The sequence below is a fragment of the Delphinapterus leucas genome, chromosome 12 (assembly GCF_059928025.1).
Source record: "Delphinapterus leucas isolate spDelLeu-1000000601 "Yukka" chromosome 12, BTC_Dleu_Yukka2, whole genome shotgun sequence".
NCBI classification, from domain to species: domain Eukaryota; kingdom Metazoa; phylum Chordata; class Mammalia; order Artiodactyla; family Monodontidae; genus Delphinapterus; species Delphinapterus leucas.
This window is the reverse complement of record NC_143140.1, coordinates 29,129,809-29,148,899: the sequence shown is the minus strand read 5'-3', so window position 1 is coordinate 29,148,899 and position 19,091 is coordinate 29,129,809. Positions and strand designations below refer to the sequence as shown.

Here is a 19,091-nt window from a genome sequence, read left to right as displayed (position 1 = left end):
CCCAACATCTTTCGTCTTTGGCTAAAGATATTAGTATTTAAGGTGCTAGCCATCTCCGCTTCCCTGGGTATCTCGCATCCGCACATGAGGTATACATGTTAATAAACTTCTGTTCGTTTTTCTCCTCTTTGTCTTTTATTACAGGAGGTCTCAGCCAAGAAGGGTAGAGGGAACATTATTTTTCCTCCTCTAAACGACTGATTCAGCAGGAAGGAATTCAGAATCAGGATTGAGTTGATTTATAGAAAATACATGTGATATCCTTGTACGCAGGTCTGTGGCCTGTTCAGAGTTGGGCATATATTTGCACCCCTGGAACTGGAGTCATTTCATGTTGAGACTTTGTTGGGGAATTGATTTTGTTAATTTAATTAAACAAGGAGGCCATCCAGCTGATGTGGCTCTCATGCCGAGGTGGCCTACAGAGACAAACCAAAATCAAACCCTGTAAATGCCTCCAGATTAGGAAACCAAAACGCTAAGGTCAACTAATCACAGACAGCCAACGAGCCTTTAAGCTCTAGCCAATCAAATACTTTCTTTTCTTTGCTTCTGCACCTTCTCTATATAAGTCCTTTCTCTGGCTCCTGTCCTGGGGAGCTCCTAACCACTTCTGGTTTGGCGCACTTCAACTGAAATTGATTTTTGCTCAAATAAACTCTTGACATTTAAAAATGTGCCTCAGTTTATCTTTTAAAAATATGTAGATATGAATTTGGGTCTTTAGAAACCTGATCACTGAGGGAATACTTGCAGCCTCTCTGGAGAGCAGGTTTGAAAGTGTGTCACTGAAGAATTTAAACCGTTCAAGTGGGATCAGTATTGTTGGTAGAAAGGAAGAAAAGAGGGTGATTTTGAGTTTGCTCAAGATATCTCATTTCCTGCAGCTTCTAGTGTTACCGAACCAAACTTGGGTCCTGTTTGCCCATGTGCAGGAAAGCCAATCTACTGACACTGGGTTGTGATGAAGGAAAGTGTGGCATTTATTGTAAGGCACCACACAAGGAGTCTGGGATGCTCAAAAAGCCCGAACTCTGGACTTCCCTGGCGGTCCAGTGGTTAAGACCCTATGCTTCCACCACAGGGTGCACGGGTTCGATCCCTGGTCGGGGAACTAAGATCCCACATGCTGTGCAATGCAGCCAAAAAATAAATTAATTAATTAAAAAAATTTTTTTAAAAAGGGCTGATTAGTAAAAAAAAAAAAAAAATGTTGTTTAAAAAAAAAAAAAGCCCAAACTCCTTGATGGGTTTCAAGGAGGCACTTTTAAAGGCCAGGTGAGGGAGAGGAGTTGCAGGGTGTGTGATCAGCTTGCGTGCACAATTCTCCGAATGGCTGATGGTGAGGTAACAGGGTGGTGTCACAGGGGTTAACATTATCAGTCCTCAGACTCCAGCAGGTCTGGGGGGGCTACATGCTCATGGTCATCTGGTAGTTAACTTCTTTCATTTAGTGGGGGTTTTATTTTATTTTATTTTTTTGTCCATGCTGCTTGCGGGATCTTAGTTCCCTGACCGGGGATCGAACCCATGCCCCCTGCAGTAGAAGCACAGAGCCCTAAGCACTGGACTGCCAGGGAGTTCCCTTGGTGAGGTTTTAGCATCTGTAAAACAACTCAGGAAATGTGCATCAGATATTGTTATTAGGTACTTCAGAGAGGAGCTACAGCAGAGGACATGGGGGGAGGGGTCTGTCCAAGGAAGGCCCCATAGAGCCCTGCTTTGTTCCACTAGCAGTATACAAAAAAAGGGAGGGACGTAGAAGGTGATTTTTAAGGCCTCTATCTCAGTCTCTGACTTTCCAGAAAAACTTCCTTCAGAAAGAGGAAGACATAGAGCAGCCACATTCCTGGGATTCAAAACAGCTTGTGTGTCTGCAAGCCTGGACTGTGCCTCTGAAAGTAAGAGTGGGTGTTATGGGTTGAACTGTACCAAAAGATACGTTTAACTTCTAACCTTGTACTTGTGACTTTATTTGGAAGTAGGGTCTTGCAGATGGAATCTTGATGAGTTTATACTGGATTAGGGTTGGCCCTAATCCAATATGACCGGTTTCATATGAAGAGGGGAAATTTGGACAGAGGTACACATAGAGAGGAGAACGTTCACTCCACAAATGTAGCAAAGAAATAAACCAGTTTTATTATTAAATACGCACTGAACCAGACTCTAATGCAAATCACAGGCAATCCTCTAATGAGATTGCAAAGTGAGAACACTCACCCTTGCAAACAGCCAAGTATATATGATCCATTCCATACATGTTCTCGAGATAAATAATAACTAGTCCCCACGTAAGAGGACTTCGGCAGCACCGTTTATTATACAGTCTTTCATAGTTCATCCTAAATTTACTTGGTAACTGGCTTGGCTGCCTGTGTTAGCTAACTGCCATTATCTGAAAGGAAAACAAAACTTTTCAATCTCTGTGACTTTCAGCTTGGAACGAGGTGTTTTAGGTTAAATTCCCATGGTGACAGGGAGACAGGGGGTGCTATCTTCCTTCATGTTTACAAAGAGGTGGCTCCCTAGGCCCTAAGAAAATTTCCTGGGTTGTAAAACAGGCAAGAGGCTCGTTTAGCTGTTCAAAAGATTTATATACATATCAGGGTGATGAGGAAGGATTTACAAATACAAGCTTTCTCAAGGAAATACCCTGGGAAAAGGAAAGTCTCTTCCTTTTTGTCAAGAGGGAAAATTCAGTCTTCTTTACCCTTACACACACCTTTCCTTATGGGCAAAATAAATGTTCTATAGAAGAATTCACCTGTGAAGAGTCAATAAAGAGGAGGCCAAGACATATTTATGAGAATGTGTTGGTGGTTCCAGGAGGCCAGGGAGGAGACATGTTGGTTCCTCTGGGGGCATCTATTTTTCTTCTTGAAGGATAGCAGAGATGTGGGAGTAGGAGTGATACTGGCAGAAGTACCCATCAGGCAAAGGATTCCTGGTAGGGAGAAATGGGAGAAATGGCCCTCTCACTTGGATGCCACTGTCCTATTCTGCCCTTTATTGTGGGCAGAAGGGAACCACAGGGTCCTCTGGGTCTGTTGGCACTAAGGATAAAGAGGGCATAACTGGGGACTTCCCTGGCGGTCCAGTGGTTAAGACTTCGCCTTCCAATGCAGGGGGTTGCGGGTTTGATCCCTGGTTGGGGAGCTAAGATCCCACATGCCTTGCGGCCAAAAAACCAAAAACATAAAACAGAAGCAATATTGTAACAAATTCAATAAAGACTTTAAAAATGGTCCACATCAAAAAAAAATCTTTCTTTAAAAGAAAAAAGAGGGCATAACTGGATAGTGGTGTGAAAATTAAGCACACACTGCTGCCTTAACAACCAATAACAGCTGCTCATCGGTGGTATGAAGCCTCTGCGAAGCATTCCCTGTGCCTAGTACTGAACTCCCTAGGCGGACACAGTGTGTGAGAAGGACAGTCTCCAAGGGGAGTCATCCCCAGAAGGGGAAAGTTAAATACTTTTCCAGGACCAGGCTCACCTTTTTCATCCTTGGAGATTTGGGGGATCAAACATTTCACCACTCTGGGTCTGGTACCAACTTCCCCCTGCCAGCAGAGAAGAGAATTGGGCATCATTTGGGCAGATTGCTGATTTGTAAGGCAACAGTCTTGTCAGCAGAGGAGTGATACTTTCACTAAAAGGTCTCAGCAGATGTAATGGCAGGACAGACCAGGAGTGTGACCTAACTCAGGCTCTCTCGGAGAGAGAGCCATTGGGCCCTCTCTGTTTCAAGGGAGAATTCTGATCTTACTGAGAGGGTACAGGCATTCAGGGGCTGAGCTGTCCCGTAAGTTTAAAATGCATTCTCCCAAACCTCACACTCTTGCAGTTCAAACACATCACTGGTAGTTAAAGCCGAACTGCTACATTATAACTAATTTGCCAGCACCCAGCTTTATATTGAATACTTTAACTAAATTAGTCTGTTAACTACAGAAAGTCTTACTACAGTACATAGTTTAGAAAACACTCCCAATTGCCCCTGCTCAACTGGAAGGGAAAGACCGTTTGTTTGGTAAGGCAAGTAACACCGTCAGGTAGTGGTACTCCACTGGGCAATTCCTGCCTTTGCCAATTACACACTTTAGTTGGTAATTTTGAGACTCCCAAATACGCTATAAAACTTTGCTCCAGAAGTGTACAAACAAAACTCATAAAAAATGTTTTGAGATTAATTTCATATGTTTCATGGGTCCCCAGAAGTACTCCCACAAAGAGAAATTCCTCATTCCTGGTGCTCCAATCTCTCGCTCTTAGAATTTCTCTAAAGCTTGTTCCCCTAATCCACGTCAGGAAGAACTTTCCAAATTCCCAATCAAACGCAGATACTGCCGGGACATCAAATTTGGCCGAAAAAGGGCTATCAGGTTCTTGAGCTACGACGGCGGTGGGATGGCCCCCTTCGTCAGTAAAACAGATGCCTTTATGGAATCTGCGGACCAGTCTACGTGTGGCAAGAGGATTTGTTTCCTTTCACTCTCTGGGGTTTCCATCGGCAGTCTATGGGAAATGAATATAAGTGCCACTTCTGGTTCCCAATACTACGGCAGCTGCGCATGTGCAAAGCCGCCCTGAGAGCGCTTTGGATCTGGGCAGGGCGGGGCGGGGCGAGGGAAGACCCGCCCCTCCCATTCGCCTTGGCCTTAACTCCTTCCCATCCGTCCGCCAGCGTCTCTTTCTTCACCTCTGACCTCGGAAGGAAGGGGGTGGGGCTTTTGGGGCGGAAGTAGCGGTGCATTGTGGGCTCGCTTAGAGTTGAGCCTGAATGGAAGTGGCGCGACGCAGCTGACATTACCAGGTCCGGGCGGTTGGGGTTCGGACACCGGCCGGGATTCGGGTACCTCGACCTCGGGAGCAGAGCGGAGCGCGAGGAGGCGGCGGCGGCGGCGGCGCGGCGAGTTGGTGGAGGGGGCGGCTGTGCACGGCCCCAAGACATGGCTCACAACAAGATTCCCCCGCGGTGGCTAAACTGTCCGCGGCGCGGCCAGCCGGTGGCAGGTAACCGGGACGGGGGTTGTTCGAGTTCCTGCGCACCGGCGGGTCCGGGGGTGGGCTGAGTGGGGCGCAGCTTTTCGGTAGTGGTGTTTCAGGACCGAGACGTGCTCGGTCCGATGAAGCTTCGTGGATGAGTGTTTGGGAACCTGGACTGGAGGGAGTGGGGGCACTTGTCACTCTTCAGTAAGGCTAAATATTGCGAACGGGAAGGTAGATAGGAGCTCTGTGTGGCAGGAGCCGAGAACCCAAGAACCCAGTGGGTAATAATACTTTGAAGCTTAGTCAAGAGTTTGTAAACCTTTGAGAGTTCTCGAAAGGGGAAGGGACAAGTGTCGGTTTTGAGAGGAAGGCTAAAGGGAGGGGCAGTTCCCAGCGGTGAAATTCATCCACACTGAGACTGGAGGTTTTTGTTTTTTTAAATGATTCTTAATTGAGGACTTTTTCATCTTTGAGTTTGACACAACAGACTTTAAGGTGTACAGTTTGAAAGTGTACAGTTTGATAAATTTGGACCACAGGCGCACACACACACCCTGTGAAACACGATCAAGATAGTAAACACAATCATCACCACTCCAGGTTTCCTCCTGCCCTTTGTAATCCCTCCCTCCCTCAGGCAACCAGTGATTTGCTTTCTGTCACTATAGATTTAGTTTGCATTTTGTATAATTTTTAAAATAAATGGAAACATACTCTGTTTTTTGGGGGAGGTCTCTGGCTTCTTTAACTCAGCATTATTATTTTGAGATTTTCACGCTGTGCTTGTACGTATCAATAGCCCATCCCTGTTTACTGCCGAGTAGTATTCCACTGTTATGGATACACCAGTTTAAATTGGTTTGTCCATTCACTTGTTGATGGTCCTTTGGGTTGTTTCCAGTTTTTGGCTGTTGCATACTAACTTGCTATGAATATTCATGTGCAGTTCTTTGTAGGACATATGCTTTCATTTCCCCTGTGTAAATCTCTAGGAGAGGAGTGCATCGCATGATAGGTGTAAGTTTAACCTTTTAAAAAACTGCCAAACTCTTTTCCAAGTCATAACATTTTGCATTCCCGCCATCAATATATGAGAATTCTGTTTGCTCCACATCCTCTTTAACACTTGATTTGATCAGTCTTTTTAATTTTACCCATTCTAATAGGTGCTTAGTACTATCTTACTGTGGTTTGATGTTGAGCATCTTTTCATGTGCTTCCTGGCAATTCACATATCTTCTTTTGCAAAGTGTCCAAATCTTTTGCTGATTTTTAAAATTCGGTTGTTTATTTTATTTTTGAGTTGTTAGTGTTCTTTATGTATTGTAAATACAAATCCTGTGTTGAAGATATGCTTTTAAAAGTCTTTTCTTCCCGTTTGTGGCTTGCCTTTTCATTCTCTTAAAAGTTTCTTTTGAAGAGTTAAAGTTTTAAATTTTAACTAACTCCAACTTAATGCTTTTTCTAGAAGGTGTTTTGAAACAAAATTAAAGGATTTTGTAGTGAGCTATGCATACTTACTAATTATGTACACAGCTATAGTATGTCTGCCTAGTTAATTAATTAATTAATTATTTTAAATTTTATTTATTTATTTATTTATTTTTGGCTGTGTTGGGTCTTCGTTGCTGCGCATGGGCTTTCTCTAGTTGTGGCTAGTGGGGATTACTCTTCTTGCAGTATGCGGGCTTCTCATTGTGGTGGCCTCTCCTGTGGCAGAGCACAGGCTCCAGGTGTGCGGGCTTCAGCAGTTGTGGCACACGGGCCCAGCAGTTGCAGCTCCAGGACTCCAGAGCACAGGCTCAGTAGTTGTGGTGAACGGGCCTAGTTGCTCTGCGGCATGTGGGATCCTCCCGGACCAGGGCTCCAACCCGTGTCCCCTGCATTGGCAGGCGAATTCTTAACTACTGCGCCACAAGGGAAGTCCCAGCCTAGTTATTTTAAGTTGTTGGAAGAGAAGATTCTCTAGTCATTTTTTAATTCAGGTTTTCTGGTTCTTCTAGTTTGTCAGCTTTTCTTCACATTTTATATAAAATTCTCAGTTAATAAAGCCATATAAATGATGGATAAAAGATAATCTAAGCAAGCCTTAGGGTGAGGAAATGGTTTTCCTTAACAAAAATGAATAATGTTTTTTACGTTCTAACCATTTTTATACGATTTTCACTTGTGCTTGATAGTCATTGTACTCTCTTCAGATGAATTGATTACAATCCATCTCACTCTTCAGACATTTTGACTTTTTTTCCCTTGGCATCTCTAACTTACTGTTGAATCCTTTCTTTTTACATGTGGCTTTTTCTATGGAGTTATGAAGAAACCTCTAAACTTAGATGTCTAGCTTCTTTTTTAACCTGGAGCATGTTTCCTGGATCCTTTCATTAGAGTTACCTGCTGCACTGATTTGTGAGAAAAACAAAATCATAAAGAAGGTCTTGTCCCAGTGAATATTTTTTATTTGGAATTAGAAAAACAGTTTTAAAATCAGAATTTTAATATAATCTGCAGATGGCAATGACAAATATCAGAATACTGACTTTTTCCTAGATGAATGGGGCAAATGTGGTACTGACTGGGGGCGGACAGCAGCAGATAAGGTGCTTAGCTCCAGGCAGCTTAATACTTCTGTAAGAAATAGAGTTGTGTGCTTTTTTTTTTTCTCCCTCTCCTGGAGATGAAGGGTCAGGAATAAAAAGTTTTTCCTTTTTTATTGTATTACAGTATTTTGACCCCCAAAACATAGACTCTTAATTACTGTGATCAGTGAGTCACTAAGCTCACCTAATCTGAGCAGTTGCTGGCCCTGAACAGAACCCCAGGCCTCCTGACAACCGAACTGAATCTTTACTGGTAATCAATTCTTTGGCTTGGCTTTGTGATCCTTACTAGAAAGTAAGGTGAATACAACATAAAATTCTTGAAAAGTCTTTTTGAATTTCCCTTAAAATTTGATCTCTCTAACATTGCTGTCCTAGAAGTGTTCATGACACATTGTGTATTTTAGATAATGTAGGGTTGGCAGTGTTTTATAGTGGTAGAATAAGAAATGCTAGCTATATTCTTGCAAGCGTTAGAGAAAAATAAGGAATCATTCACATTCCCAGTTTCTACCTGCTATTTTCTTCCTCTTTTCTGTTCTGATTAGAATAGTAATTTATGCTTATTATATAATTTCTTTGATATTTTGCATATTTAGGAAAATGTGTTATGACTGCTTAAATTTTCTCATTGTAACATTAGGATGAATCTTATTAGTACTAGAAGTGCATAATTTTTCTGAATCAGAAAGAAGATGGTACTAATTATAAATAGTAATTTGTCCCACTCTGAAGTCACCTTCTCTAATTAAACCAGACTTCTAGTGAGAGAGTGAGTACCTGGAGATAGGGCCAAGCTTTATTTCTGAAGAATTCTTTTTTCCTGCTTCTGAGTGATAGATTTCAGGTGAACACATTGAAGAAAACAAACTTCTGATTATTCAACATAAAATTATTTTGTATGTACTATGTATAAAGAACCTCCTGGGAACTAACTGGGGGACTATAAATATGATTCAGTCTTATGATAATAGCGATGACTTTGAAGACATTTTACTTAGCAAATATTTGTATATACTTTGTGCTGGCTTTTGGGACTTGGGAGATGATTAAGATATAGTCCCCCACCTTAAAGAGCACACAATTCTGTGAGTAGCAAACCATCATTTTTAAACACAGTTCTGTTTTAACAAGGTCAATAATGACTCTATTATAGAATATTATGCGATACTAGAGATAATAAACCTTTTTTTTCTTTTCTTTTTATTATTATTATTATTTTTTTCAGAGAGATAATAAACCTTGATGTTAGGGAAGAAGAAGGGGATCAGGGAAGGCTTCCCAGAGGGAGGTATATATGAATTAACATGAATAAATAGAAGTTTGCTAGATAGAGTGTGAGTGTTGCTTTTTTGTTTTGTTTTGTTTTTTTTTGTGGTACACGGGCCTCTCACCGTTGTGGCCTCTCCCGTTGCGGAGCACAGGCTCCGTACGTGCAGGCTCAGCGGCCATGGCTCACGGGCCCAGCCGCTCCGCGGTATGTGGGATCTTCCCGGACCGGGGCACGAACCCGTGTCCCCTGCATCGGCAGGCGGACTCTCAACCACTGTGCCACCAGGGAAGCCCTGTTTTTTTGTTTTTTTGAAGGTCTTCTGTTGGGATAGGATGATGGTGGAGAGATTTCAGACTGAAAGTGAGGTTATGGATGTGAGGGTGGAGAGTATGAGCCAGATCGTATAAGCTTATGGTGTGATAAGGGGTTTTAATATTTATATACTTTCACAGTGCACTGGCAAACCATTGCCATTTCTTAAGCATTGGGGTCAGATGATTTGACTTCAGTTTAAAGAAGCTTACTTTGATTGCTCTGTGTTTAATGAAAGAGACAAGGGTGGAAGTGGGGAGGTTAGTTAGGAACTTGTCATGGTAGTTCAAGTGAAAGATAATGGTGACGGTTTAGAAGTAGAGTCGAAGAGTAGTAGGCTGATTTGAGAGATATTAAAGAGGGAAAATAGACGGGACTTGGTGCTGGATTTAGAATGAGATAAAGAGAGTCAAAACTTAGTCCCAAGTTTCTGCTTATGCAGTGGGATGATTGGTACCATTAGGGCTTATTGAGGGGGAAAGCAGGTTGGAAGAAGTATTAAAATCCTGATTGCTTAAATGCTGGAGAGGGTGTGGAGAAAAGGGAACCCTCTTGCACTGTTGGTGGGAATGTAAATTGATACAGCCACTATGGAGAACAGTATGGAGGTTCCTTAAAAAACTAAAAATAGAACTACCATATGACCCAGCAGTCCCACTATTGGGCATATACCCTGACAAAACCATAATTCAAAAAGAGACATGTTCCACAATGTTCATTGCAGCAGTCTTTACAGTAGCCAGGACATGGAAGCAAGCTGTGTGTCCATCAGCAGATGAATGGATAAAGAAGATGTGGCCCATATATACAATGGAATATTACTCAGCCATAAAAAGAAACGAAATTGAGTTATTTGTAGTAAGGTGGATGGACCTAGAGTCTGTCATACAGAGGGAAGTAAGTCAGAAAGAGAAAAGCAAATACCATATGCTAACACATATATATGGAATCTAAAAAAAAAAAAAAGGTTCTGATGAACTTAGGGGCAGGACAGGAATAAAGGCGCAGATGTAGAGAATGGACTTGAGGACACGGGGAGGGGGAAGGGCAAGCTGGGACGAAGTGACAGCAGCATTGACATATATACACTACCAAATGTAAAATAGATAGCTAGTGGGAAGCAGCTGCATAGCACAGGGAGATCAGCTCAGTGCTTTGTGACCACCTAGACCGGGGGGATCGGGAGGGTGGGAGGGAGCCACAAGAGGGAGGGGATATGGGGATATATGTATACTAGCTGAATCACTTTGTTATACAGCAGAAACTAACACACCATTGTAAAGCAATTATACTCCAATAAAGATGTTAAAAAAAAAAAAGATCCTGATTGCTCAGGTAGATATGTTGAGTACACAGTTGGATATATGGTTTGGAATTCAAACAAGTTTGAGTTGGAGATGTACATTTAAGGATCATCGGCATAAAGACAATATTTAAAGACATGGTATTTGATTAGTCAGGGTAAGTAATGCTAGGTTCTCTGACAAACAACTCCCCAAACTCAAGGGTTCCAGTCAACATACTATGTTTATTTTTTGCTCATATCACAGTGCATTGTGTTTCAGGCAGCTTTCCTGGGCAACTTTTCTCCAAGTGGTGACTCTCTGGGCTCTTCCCATCTTGTGATGCGGTCCTCTTAAACATATGACCTGCAGGGTTGCCATGGAAGGGGAAGAGCAGGAGTGGGTGCTCTTGGGGTGGTGTTATATCTCACTCCTGCCCATATCCCATTGGTCAGAGTCCAGTCATATGGCCCTCACCAAATTACAAGAGAAGCTGAGAAATGTAGTCTTCCTGCGTGCCGCGAAAGAGGAAAATAAATGGAGTTTGATGAACAGATAGCATTGTTTCTGCCATGGCAGTGGAAAAGACCTTTCAGGCAGAGAATGTAGAAAGAGTATAAGACAAGGCCCAGGATGGAACCCCCCCTTACCAAAACCTGCCCTTTAGAAGTTGGGTAGGGACTTCCCTGGTGGTCCAGTGGCTAAGACTCCATGCTCCCAGTGCAGGGGCCCCGTGTTTGATCCCTGGTCAGGGAACTAGATCCCACATGCCGCAACTAAGAGTCCGCATGCCACAGCTAAAGATCCCGCGTGCCGCAACAAAGATCCTGTGTGCCGCAACAAAGATCCCGTGTGCTGCAACTAAAAAAAAAGAAAAAGGAAAAGAAAAAGAAAACAAAAGAAATTGGGTAGAGGGAACAAAGGTGTTGAGAAAGAATGGCTAGAAATTGGGGGTGGTGTTAGGTGGTTGGTAGAAACTAAAGGAGTATGATGATATGGAAGCCAAGAGAATTTTTCAAGAAGGAAGGAATTGCCAGATGTATGAGATGCTGTGAGATGTTAAGATACTAGAAAAGTTGGTAGCAACATGGAAGGGAGGAAGAGTTGATTTATGGTCCTTGTGAGTGCAAAATGGAAAGAATCCAGAGCAGAAGGGAGGGGATTTGCCTTTAATGGGAGTAAGGACAGGGGATGAAAGAGAAAATGGACTCAGATACAGAAAGGTTTATAACTGCAAAGGTGAGGCAAGTTTCTACCTGGTGGTGGAGAGGCATTGTTGAATAGCAATTATTTCCATGGACCCTACGTCCAGATCACCTGGGTTTGGATCACTGTTCTCTCATTTACTAGAAGTGTGACAATGGGCAAGTTACTTATCTCTCTTGCCTTGGTTTCCTCATCTGTAAAATGGGGATAATAACGTTACATATGTTTATGTTAGGAGTAAATGAATAAATCTATGTAAAATGTTTTAAACATTATTTGGTATGTGTTAAACATATAAAGTTGCTTCTTTCTACTTTTTCTTTTCAGTACGCTATAATACAAAGCCATCAGTTGAGAAGGGGGTAGGGGAGCTTGGTATATTTTATGAATGAGGAAAAGATGTGAAACATAGGATTGCCTTTGAGATTGATGATTATGATTTATATTGTCACCCTTCTGCTGTGCTCTGAGATTTTCTCTAGGAGCCTTGAGCTGTGTAGGTGGAGGCCCAAAGAAATCAGGTGGTTGGGTTTATCGAGGTCTGGCTTTTTCTCAGGAGAGTGTGACTGAGCAGCTGGGGAGGAGCATGGAGGTTAAGGGTATGTAGAGGAAAGAGAATCGGACCTCTGAGACGACAGTGAGAAGGAGAGAGGTCTAGTGGGATGAAACTTCTAATGTACCATATTATTATTTATTATGTTCATTGTTTGTGGCTTATCTTTACCTAATAGAATATAGCTTCATGAGGGCAGGGATTTTTATGTTTGTTTTTTCTTTTCACTTATATAGTCTGTGCACCTAGAACATAATAGGCACTCATTAAATATCTGTTAAATAAACTAAATGAAGCATAATAATCTAGGTGAGATGATGGTAGAAGTGGTGAGAAGTGGTCAGATCCTGGATATATTCTGAAGAGAGATCTGATAGGATTTGCTGATGGATTGGGTGTGGGGTGTGTAAGAAAGAGAGGGGTCAAGGATAACGCCAAAGGTTTTGGCCTGAGCTACTAAAAAAATGGTGTTACCATTTGCTGAGATGGGGAAGACCATGAGAGGAGTTTGAAGATTGAGAGTTCAGATTTGGATATCAAGTCTCAGATGTCTTTTAGACATCAAGTAGAGACTAAGTCAGGTAGGCAGTTTGATATTTGATTCTAGAGTTAAGGGAGAGGTTTGGCCTGGAGATACACTTTGTCCGTCATTAGCACACGTATGGCTTTTTTTTTCTTTTTTTGTGGTACGCGGGCCTCTCACTGCTGTGGCCTGTCCCGTTGCGGAGCACAGGCTCCGGACATGCAGGCTCAGCGGCCATGGCTCACGGGCCCAGCTGCTCCGCGGCATATGGGATCTTCCCGGACCGGGGCACGAACCCGTGTCCCCTGCATCGGCAGGCGGACTCCCAACCACTGCGCCATCAGGGAAGCCCTACCCACCGATGGCTTTTAAAGCTGTGAGACTTGATGAGACACCAAGGTAGTGAATGTAGTTAGAAAGGAGGTGCAAGGACAGAGCCCTGGGACAAAACATAGAGGGGCCAGGGAGATAAAGAGGAGCCAGTAAAGCAGGCTGAGAAGGAGAGGCCAGAGAGAGGGGAGGAAAACAGGAGGATGTAGTATCCTGGAAGCCACGTGAAAAAAGCGATTCAAGAGCTCCCTCTTGAATTAAAAAATGATCAATTATTTGAGAACTGAGAGTTGACCATTGGACTTAGCAACATGGAGGTTACTGGTGATCTTGATTGGTTTTGTAGAAAATAAAAATAGAAAAAAATGATCTTTTTATGAATTTTGTTTAAAGCCTCTGGACAGATGTTAAGACTTCACTTAGATATTGTTTTAGGTAGATATTTATTCTTATTGATTGTATAATATAAATCAGCTAAAATAGGTGATTTTAAAAGATGACTTCTCCTGTGTTTATACGGTGATTCAGGAAACAAAAAGGCCAAAAGTCAGTCAGTCTTGCTGAAATTAGAATCACTGATACATTTGGAGCGTGATTTTGGTTAGTATGCTTCTCAGCATGATCCTTCTCCTGAGATGTAGGATAAGCTTATAAGATGGAGAAAGTTCCAATTTCATATTAAAAGAGTATGATAGGAATTTCAAAGAATTGATTTAATTTACTTCATTATTAGTTTTCTAGTTTTTTTAAGGCAATAACTTTTAAATGTAGTGGTTTAGAACTTAGTCTTTGTGGAAGTTCCATTCACTGGTAATTTTTTCTTTTGCTATTATATTTGATTATCAATGTCTAGAATTTATGTTGTCTTAAAAAGTTCCAAGGAGCGCCTTTTGAAAATATAGTGTAGGTTGAGAGTATTTCATGAATACTCTTTTAAATTCCATTTAAAACATTGTTAGAAAGTGATTTTGAGAATTGCTAATTATAGAGTTTTAACCTGGAACATTTTCATTATTGAAAATTATTACCTATCTTCATGTTATTTAGGAAGATTTTTACCTCTGAAGACAATGTTAGGACCAAGATATGACAGTCAAGTTGCTGAAGAAAATCGGTTCCATCCCAGTATGCTTTCAAATTATCTGAAGAGTCTGAAGGTAAGAAACAAAACTTTTTTTTTTTTTTTTTGCGGTACGTGGGCCTCTCACTGTTGTGGCCTCTCCCGTTGCAGAGCACAGGCTCCGGATGCGCAGGCTCAGCGGCCATAGCTCACGGGCCCAGCTGCTCCGCAGCATGTGGGATCTTCCCGGACTGGGGCACGAACCTGTGTCCACTGCATCGGCAGGCGGACTCTCAACCACTGCGCCACCGGGGAAGCCCGAAACAAAACATTTTTGATATTGATTTAACATACTTTATCCCTTTCTTGTTCTACAGGTGGCTTTTTATTTTTTTAAAATTTATTTATTTATTTATTTATTTTGGGATGAATTGGGTCTTTGTTGCTGTGCGTGGGCTTTCTCTAGCTGTGGCGAGCGGGGACTGCTCTTTGTTGTGGTACGTGGGCTTCTCATTGCAGTGGCTTCTCTCGTTGCGGAGCACAGGCTCTAGGCACGCGGGCTTCAGTAGTTGTGGCATACGGGCTCAGTAGTTGTGGCTTGCAGGCTCTAGAGCGCAGGCTCAGTAGTTGTGGCGCATGGGCTTAGTTGCTCCGCGGCATGTGGGATCTTCCCGGACCAGGGCTCGAACCCGTGTCCCCTGCCTTGGCAGGCGGATTCTTAACCACTGCGCCACCAGGGAAACCCCTGCAGGTGGCTTTTTAAAATAAAACTTTTATTTTGAAATAATTAACTGACTCAGAGGAGGTTGCAAAAATAGTACATAGAGTTCTATATACAGAACTATCTCTTCTCTACCGAGATAGAGAACAAGTTAGCAGGTGCCAGCCTACAGGGATGGGGGTGGGAAGAGGGTCTGACGGTAAAGGGGTAGCATGAGGGAGTTCCTTTGTGGAGAAGGAATAGTTCTGTAACTACCACCATGAATCTATATGTTAGGTACCGGAAGTTAGGACTTGAATATATGTTTTTAGGGGGCATAATTCAACCCATAACACCAACCATTGTTCTCTTCTATTTTAGACTCTTGGTGGTCTGTTATTGTATGCTCTCTCAGTACATTCAACAAATACTGGTACCCATTCTGTGCAAGTCTCTTATTATGGGATGGTAAAGATGCCACTTAGTTTTTGATAACCTGTTACTCATCCCTATTCTTGGTGTAGTTTTGGATCATTATTTGTTTATATCTTTTATCTTAGCTTACTTGTAAACTTTTAATTTTTATCTTCATTATTAATATACGTTTTGAAAGTCATAGTTAACATTTATAGAGCATTAACTATTTCCTAGGCAGAGTGCTAAGAGCTTGGGCTTAGCACCAATTAGCCTGGGTTTGATTTCTGGTTTGCCACTTAAGCTTTGTGGTCAAGTTACATAATCTCCTCATGTTTTAGTTTTCTCACTTGCAAATAAAGTTAGTGCATTTTTTTTTTTTTTTTTGTGGTACGCGGGCCTCGCACTGTTGTGGCCTCTCCCGTTGCGGAGCACAGGCTCCGGACGCGCAGGCTCAGCGGCCATGGCTCACGGGCCCAGCCGCTCCGCGGCATGTGGGATCCTCCCGGACCGGGGCACGAACCCGTGTCCCCTGCATCGGCAGGCAGACTCTCAACCACTGCGCCACCAGGGAAGCCCAAATTAGTGCATTTAAAGCACACAGAATAGTGCTTGGCACAGAGTAAGGACTTCATTTAAATCTCACAACAACTGTATGAGGTGGATACTGTAATTATCCTTATTTCATGGATTGGGAATCTATAAGGAAAAATAATTATGTGTATGTAATAATAGTTATCAGTATATGTGTATACAGACAGACACATTCACACCCAAACACATTATTCACACAGACACATCACACACATAGACACACATTTACACACATACATATATATGGGCTCAGGGCAGCTAAGTCATGCAGTACAGTTTCTTGGTTTCTGAAGTATTCGTATGTATTTAGAAAATTCATATTTTCTTGCTCATCCCCACTTTTCATTCACTTCTTATTTTGGACCTGAAGACAAACAAAATGGGTTCTAATTCTAACTAGTGAAAAGCTGTAGTATGGCATCTAAATCTTTGCATTTGGCAATATATATCCTCTGAAGGAATTAAGATCACTGAAGAAACCGTCGTGGGAAGAGAAGAGAAGTAGGCCCAGGGGTGCAGATAGTACACAAAATGCCATAAAAAATACATTTCCTGGGGAAGTGAGAAGATGCTTGACTGGAAGAGCTGTCTATTATCCATACATGAGCTAAGAAATCTGGAGAAATCCATAGAGCACATTAAGGCAGCTAGTTATATTTTAGAAGTGTACAATTTTGTCTGTTTTGTGATGTATTAAATTTAAATGTTTTTGCCATTCCCCCCCCCCAAACAATGGAGTTGAATTTTTTTTTTTTTTTTTTTTTTGTGGTATTGCGGGCCTCTCACTGTTGTGGCCTCTCCCATTGCGGAGCACAGGCTCCGGACGCGCAGGCTCAGCGGCCATGGCTCACGGGCCCAGCCGCTCCGCGGCATGTGGGATCTTCCTGGACCGGGGCACGAACCCGTGTCCCCTGCATCGGCAGGCGGACTGTCAACCACTGCGCCATGAAGGAAGCCCGGAGTTGAATTCTTATGTAGACCAGTCTCCTTTAGGCAAACGCAACAATAGGTACTCAATAAAAGCAGTAACAACAAAAGAGAGAAAAATAACAGTTTAAAAAGTACAGGTTGTTTCTCTTGCCATTCTTCTCAGAGAGTATATACTTCAGAATGAGGTGGAAGATGTTTGGATTAACTGTTCACTTGGCTCAGTTCCAGTGTGCATATATTTCAAGGCTGAATATGATTCTGGTTGTTCAAGATTTTTCAAACCTGTGGCCCCCTAACACAAGCCAACTACTTCAGTTACTGCTCAACAGAAGAAATAATGATTTTTGTTCCAATACAGGAAGAAAAACTGGCTGAGGAATGGGAGTAAGTCTTCAATGAGATGCACAAATACGGCCATGTGTACTGTTCTTTATAGATTATTTAAGGGATTTACAAGGGAATTTTGACTGTACACACTTTTTGCCCTGTGTACTCACTTGAGAATTTAACTGCCTAACATGTGCTGTAGTAATGACTGCTCGGAGTGCTGGGTTATTGTGTGCCTGGAGCTTTGGTTGGGGTGTGTTTCAGATAGATGATATCCCTGTTCTGGCTTCTTGTCTAGTAAATCATAGGTGGAGTGACAGATGCAGAAAGCTACATCAGTGTTTGCTTTTTTAGGTACACTTTTGTAATGTTGAAGTGGAGTCTGTTTTGCTTATGTTCTTGTTTCATCATTAGTTTGGGGGTTAATTTATTTTATTTAGTGCCTAAGTTCTATGTCTTGAATAAGACTTGGATAAGTGATACTTTCATTGTTAATAGTTCATTGGCAGAGTGAACCTAAAATCTCCCTTAGTGTAGTTGAATGAACTGGCCTGGAATACTGCCATTTAGTCAGTTTGATTCGGTACAAATTCAGTTACCAGTAAATCTGTCCTTTTTTCTTTCATTCTTTTTTAAGGTTAAAATGGGTTTGTTGGTGGACCTGACAAATACTTCAAGATTCTATGACAGAAATGACATAGAAAAAGAAGGAATCAAATATATAAAACTTCAGTGTAAAGGGTAAGTCATGTATTAAGATTCCTTAATATTTAAACCTTCTGCTGAAATTTGTCATCTCTTCTTAAAAAAAAAATGTTTCTGTATTACTAGACATGGCGAATGCCCTACAACGGAGAATACCGAGACATTTATTCGTCTATGTGAGCGGTTTAATGAAAGAAACCCGCCTGAACTTATAGGTATGTTTGGCTTCACTTTACCAATGTTGAATATTTTCTTTGTGATTGGGTTTCCATTTTCTTTTTTACAAGTGAATTGATACGGAAGTTTTTTTTTCTTTTTTAAGTCATCACCAAGAAGCATTTACTAAAGTAGTAGACTCACTTTTTTTTTTTTTTCGGTACCCAGGCCTCCCACTGCTGCGGCCTCTCCCGTTGTGGAGCACAGGCTCCGGACGCGCAGGCTCAGCGGCCATGGCTCATGGGCCTAGCCGCTCCGCGGCATGTGGGATCTTCCCAGACCGGGGCACGAACCCGTGTCCCCTGCATCGGCAGGCGGACTCTCAACCACTGTGCCACCAGGGAAGCCCAATTTCCAATTTTTAACGTAATTCCAAGCAAAATCCCAATGAGACTTTGGAAAAATTACTATGAAGTTAATTTCTATTTGTTAAGTCCACTGCCTCCATTAAGTCAGTATTTATTGAGTACAGAAAACAATTGTTTGGCAAATCAAACAGGTGAAATTATGGGCAAGAAAATTTTGAAAGATAAAAAGTAACAAGGGGATTTTCCTTACCAGTTATCCAAGCATATGATAAAGTAATGGAAACTACAGTGGTTTCCTAGTGGTAGAGATGTTTTTCACATCAGAGAGGGAAGGTGTGATTATTCAACAAATGGTTATGAGACAATTAGCCAACTGTATAATAAAATATATTTTAGATGGATCAAATATTTTTGAAAGGACCCATAATAATATAGGAGAAATATAGATCAGTACTTATTTAACTCTGAGGTAAGAAAGGGTATTCCAAGTTTATCGTCAAAGGCAGAATCCATAAACAGGTATTTTTTAAGCTGTATTCCTGGACCGCCTGCATCGGAATCACCTGAGGATGTTAATTAGAAGTGCATGCTTTAGGGCCCCTGGTACTGGGCTTGTATGATCAAAACCTCTGGGAATGAAGCCTAGGGATCTAATTGTTTTTAAAACAAGGGTCTTAGGTGATTTTTATGTACACTTAAATTTGAAAACTGCTGTCAAAAACTAAAATGTCTATTCATGGTAATAGTAACAGCTGGGATTAATG

The 19,091-nt window shown here is 42.0% G+C and overlaps 1 protein-coding gene across 10 annotated transcripts in view; it reads left to right on the top strand.

The window, feature by feature from the left end:
- Window positions 1-4,775: 4,775 nt before the first annotated feature.
- Window positions 4,776-19,091, top strand: part of RNGTT (RNA guanylyltransferase and 5'-phosphatase) — a 220,065-nt gene continuing 205,749 nt past the window's right edge. For 3 of the 10 annotated variants that reach the window (XM_089921849.1, XM_089921848.1, XM_089921851.1), the window contains exons 1-4: window positions 4,779-5,020; window positions 14,121-14,230; window positions 17,736-17,839; window positions 17,930-18,018. In XM_089921849.1, the coding sequence (XP_089777975.1) occupies window positions 4,957-5,020; window positions 14,121-14,230; window positions 17,736-17,839; window positions 17,930-18,018 (367 nt within the window). In that variant the 5' untranslated portion in view covers window positions 4,779-4,956. Of the gene's footprint in view, window positions 5,021-14,120; window positions 14,231-17,735; window positions 17,840-17,929; window positions 18,019-19,091 lie in introns of all 10 variants that reach the window. The other 7 variants (XM_022552512.3, XM_089921853.1, XM_089921847.1 and 4 more) reach the window with 6 other exon arrangements.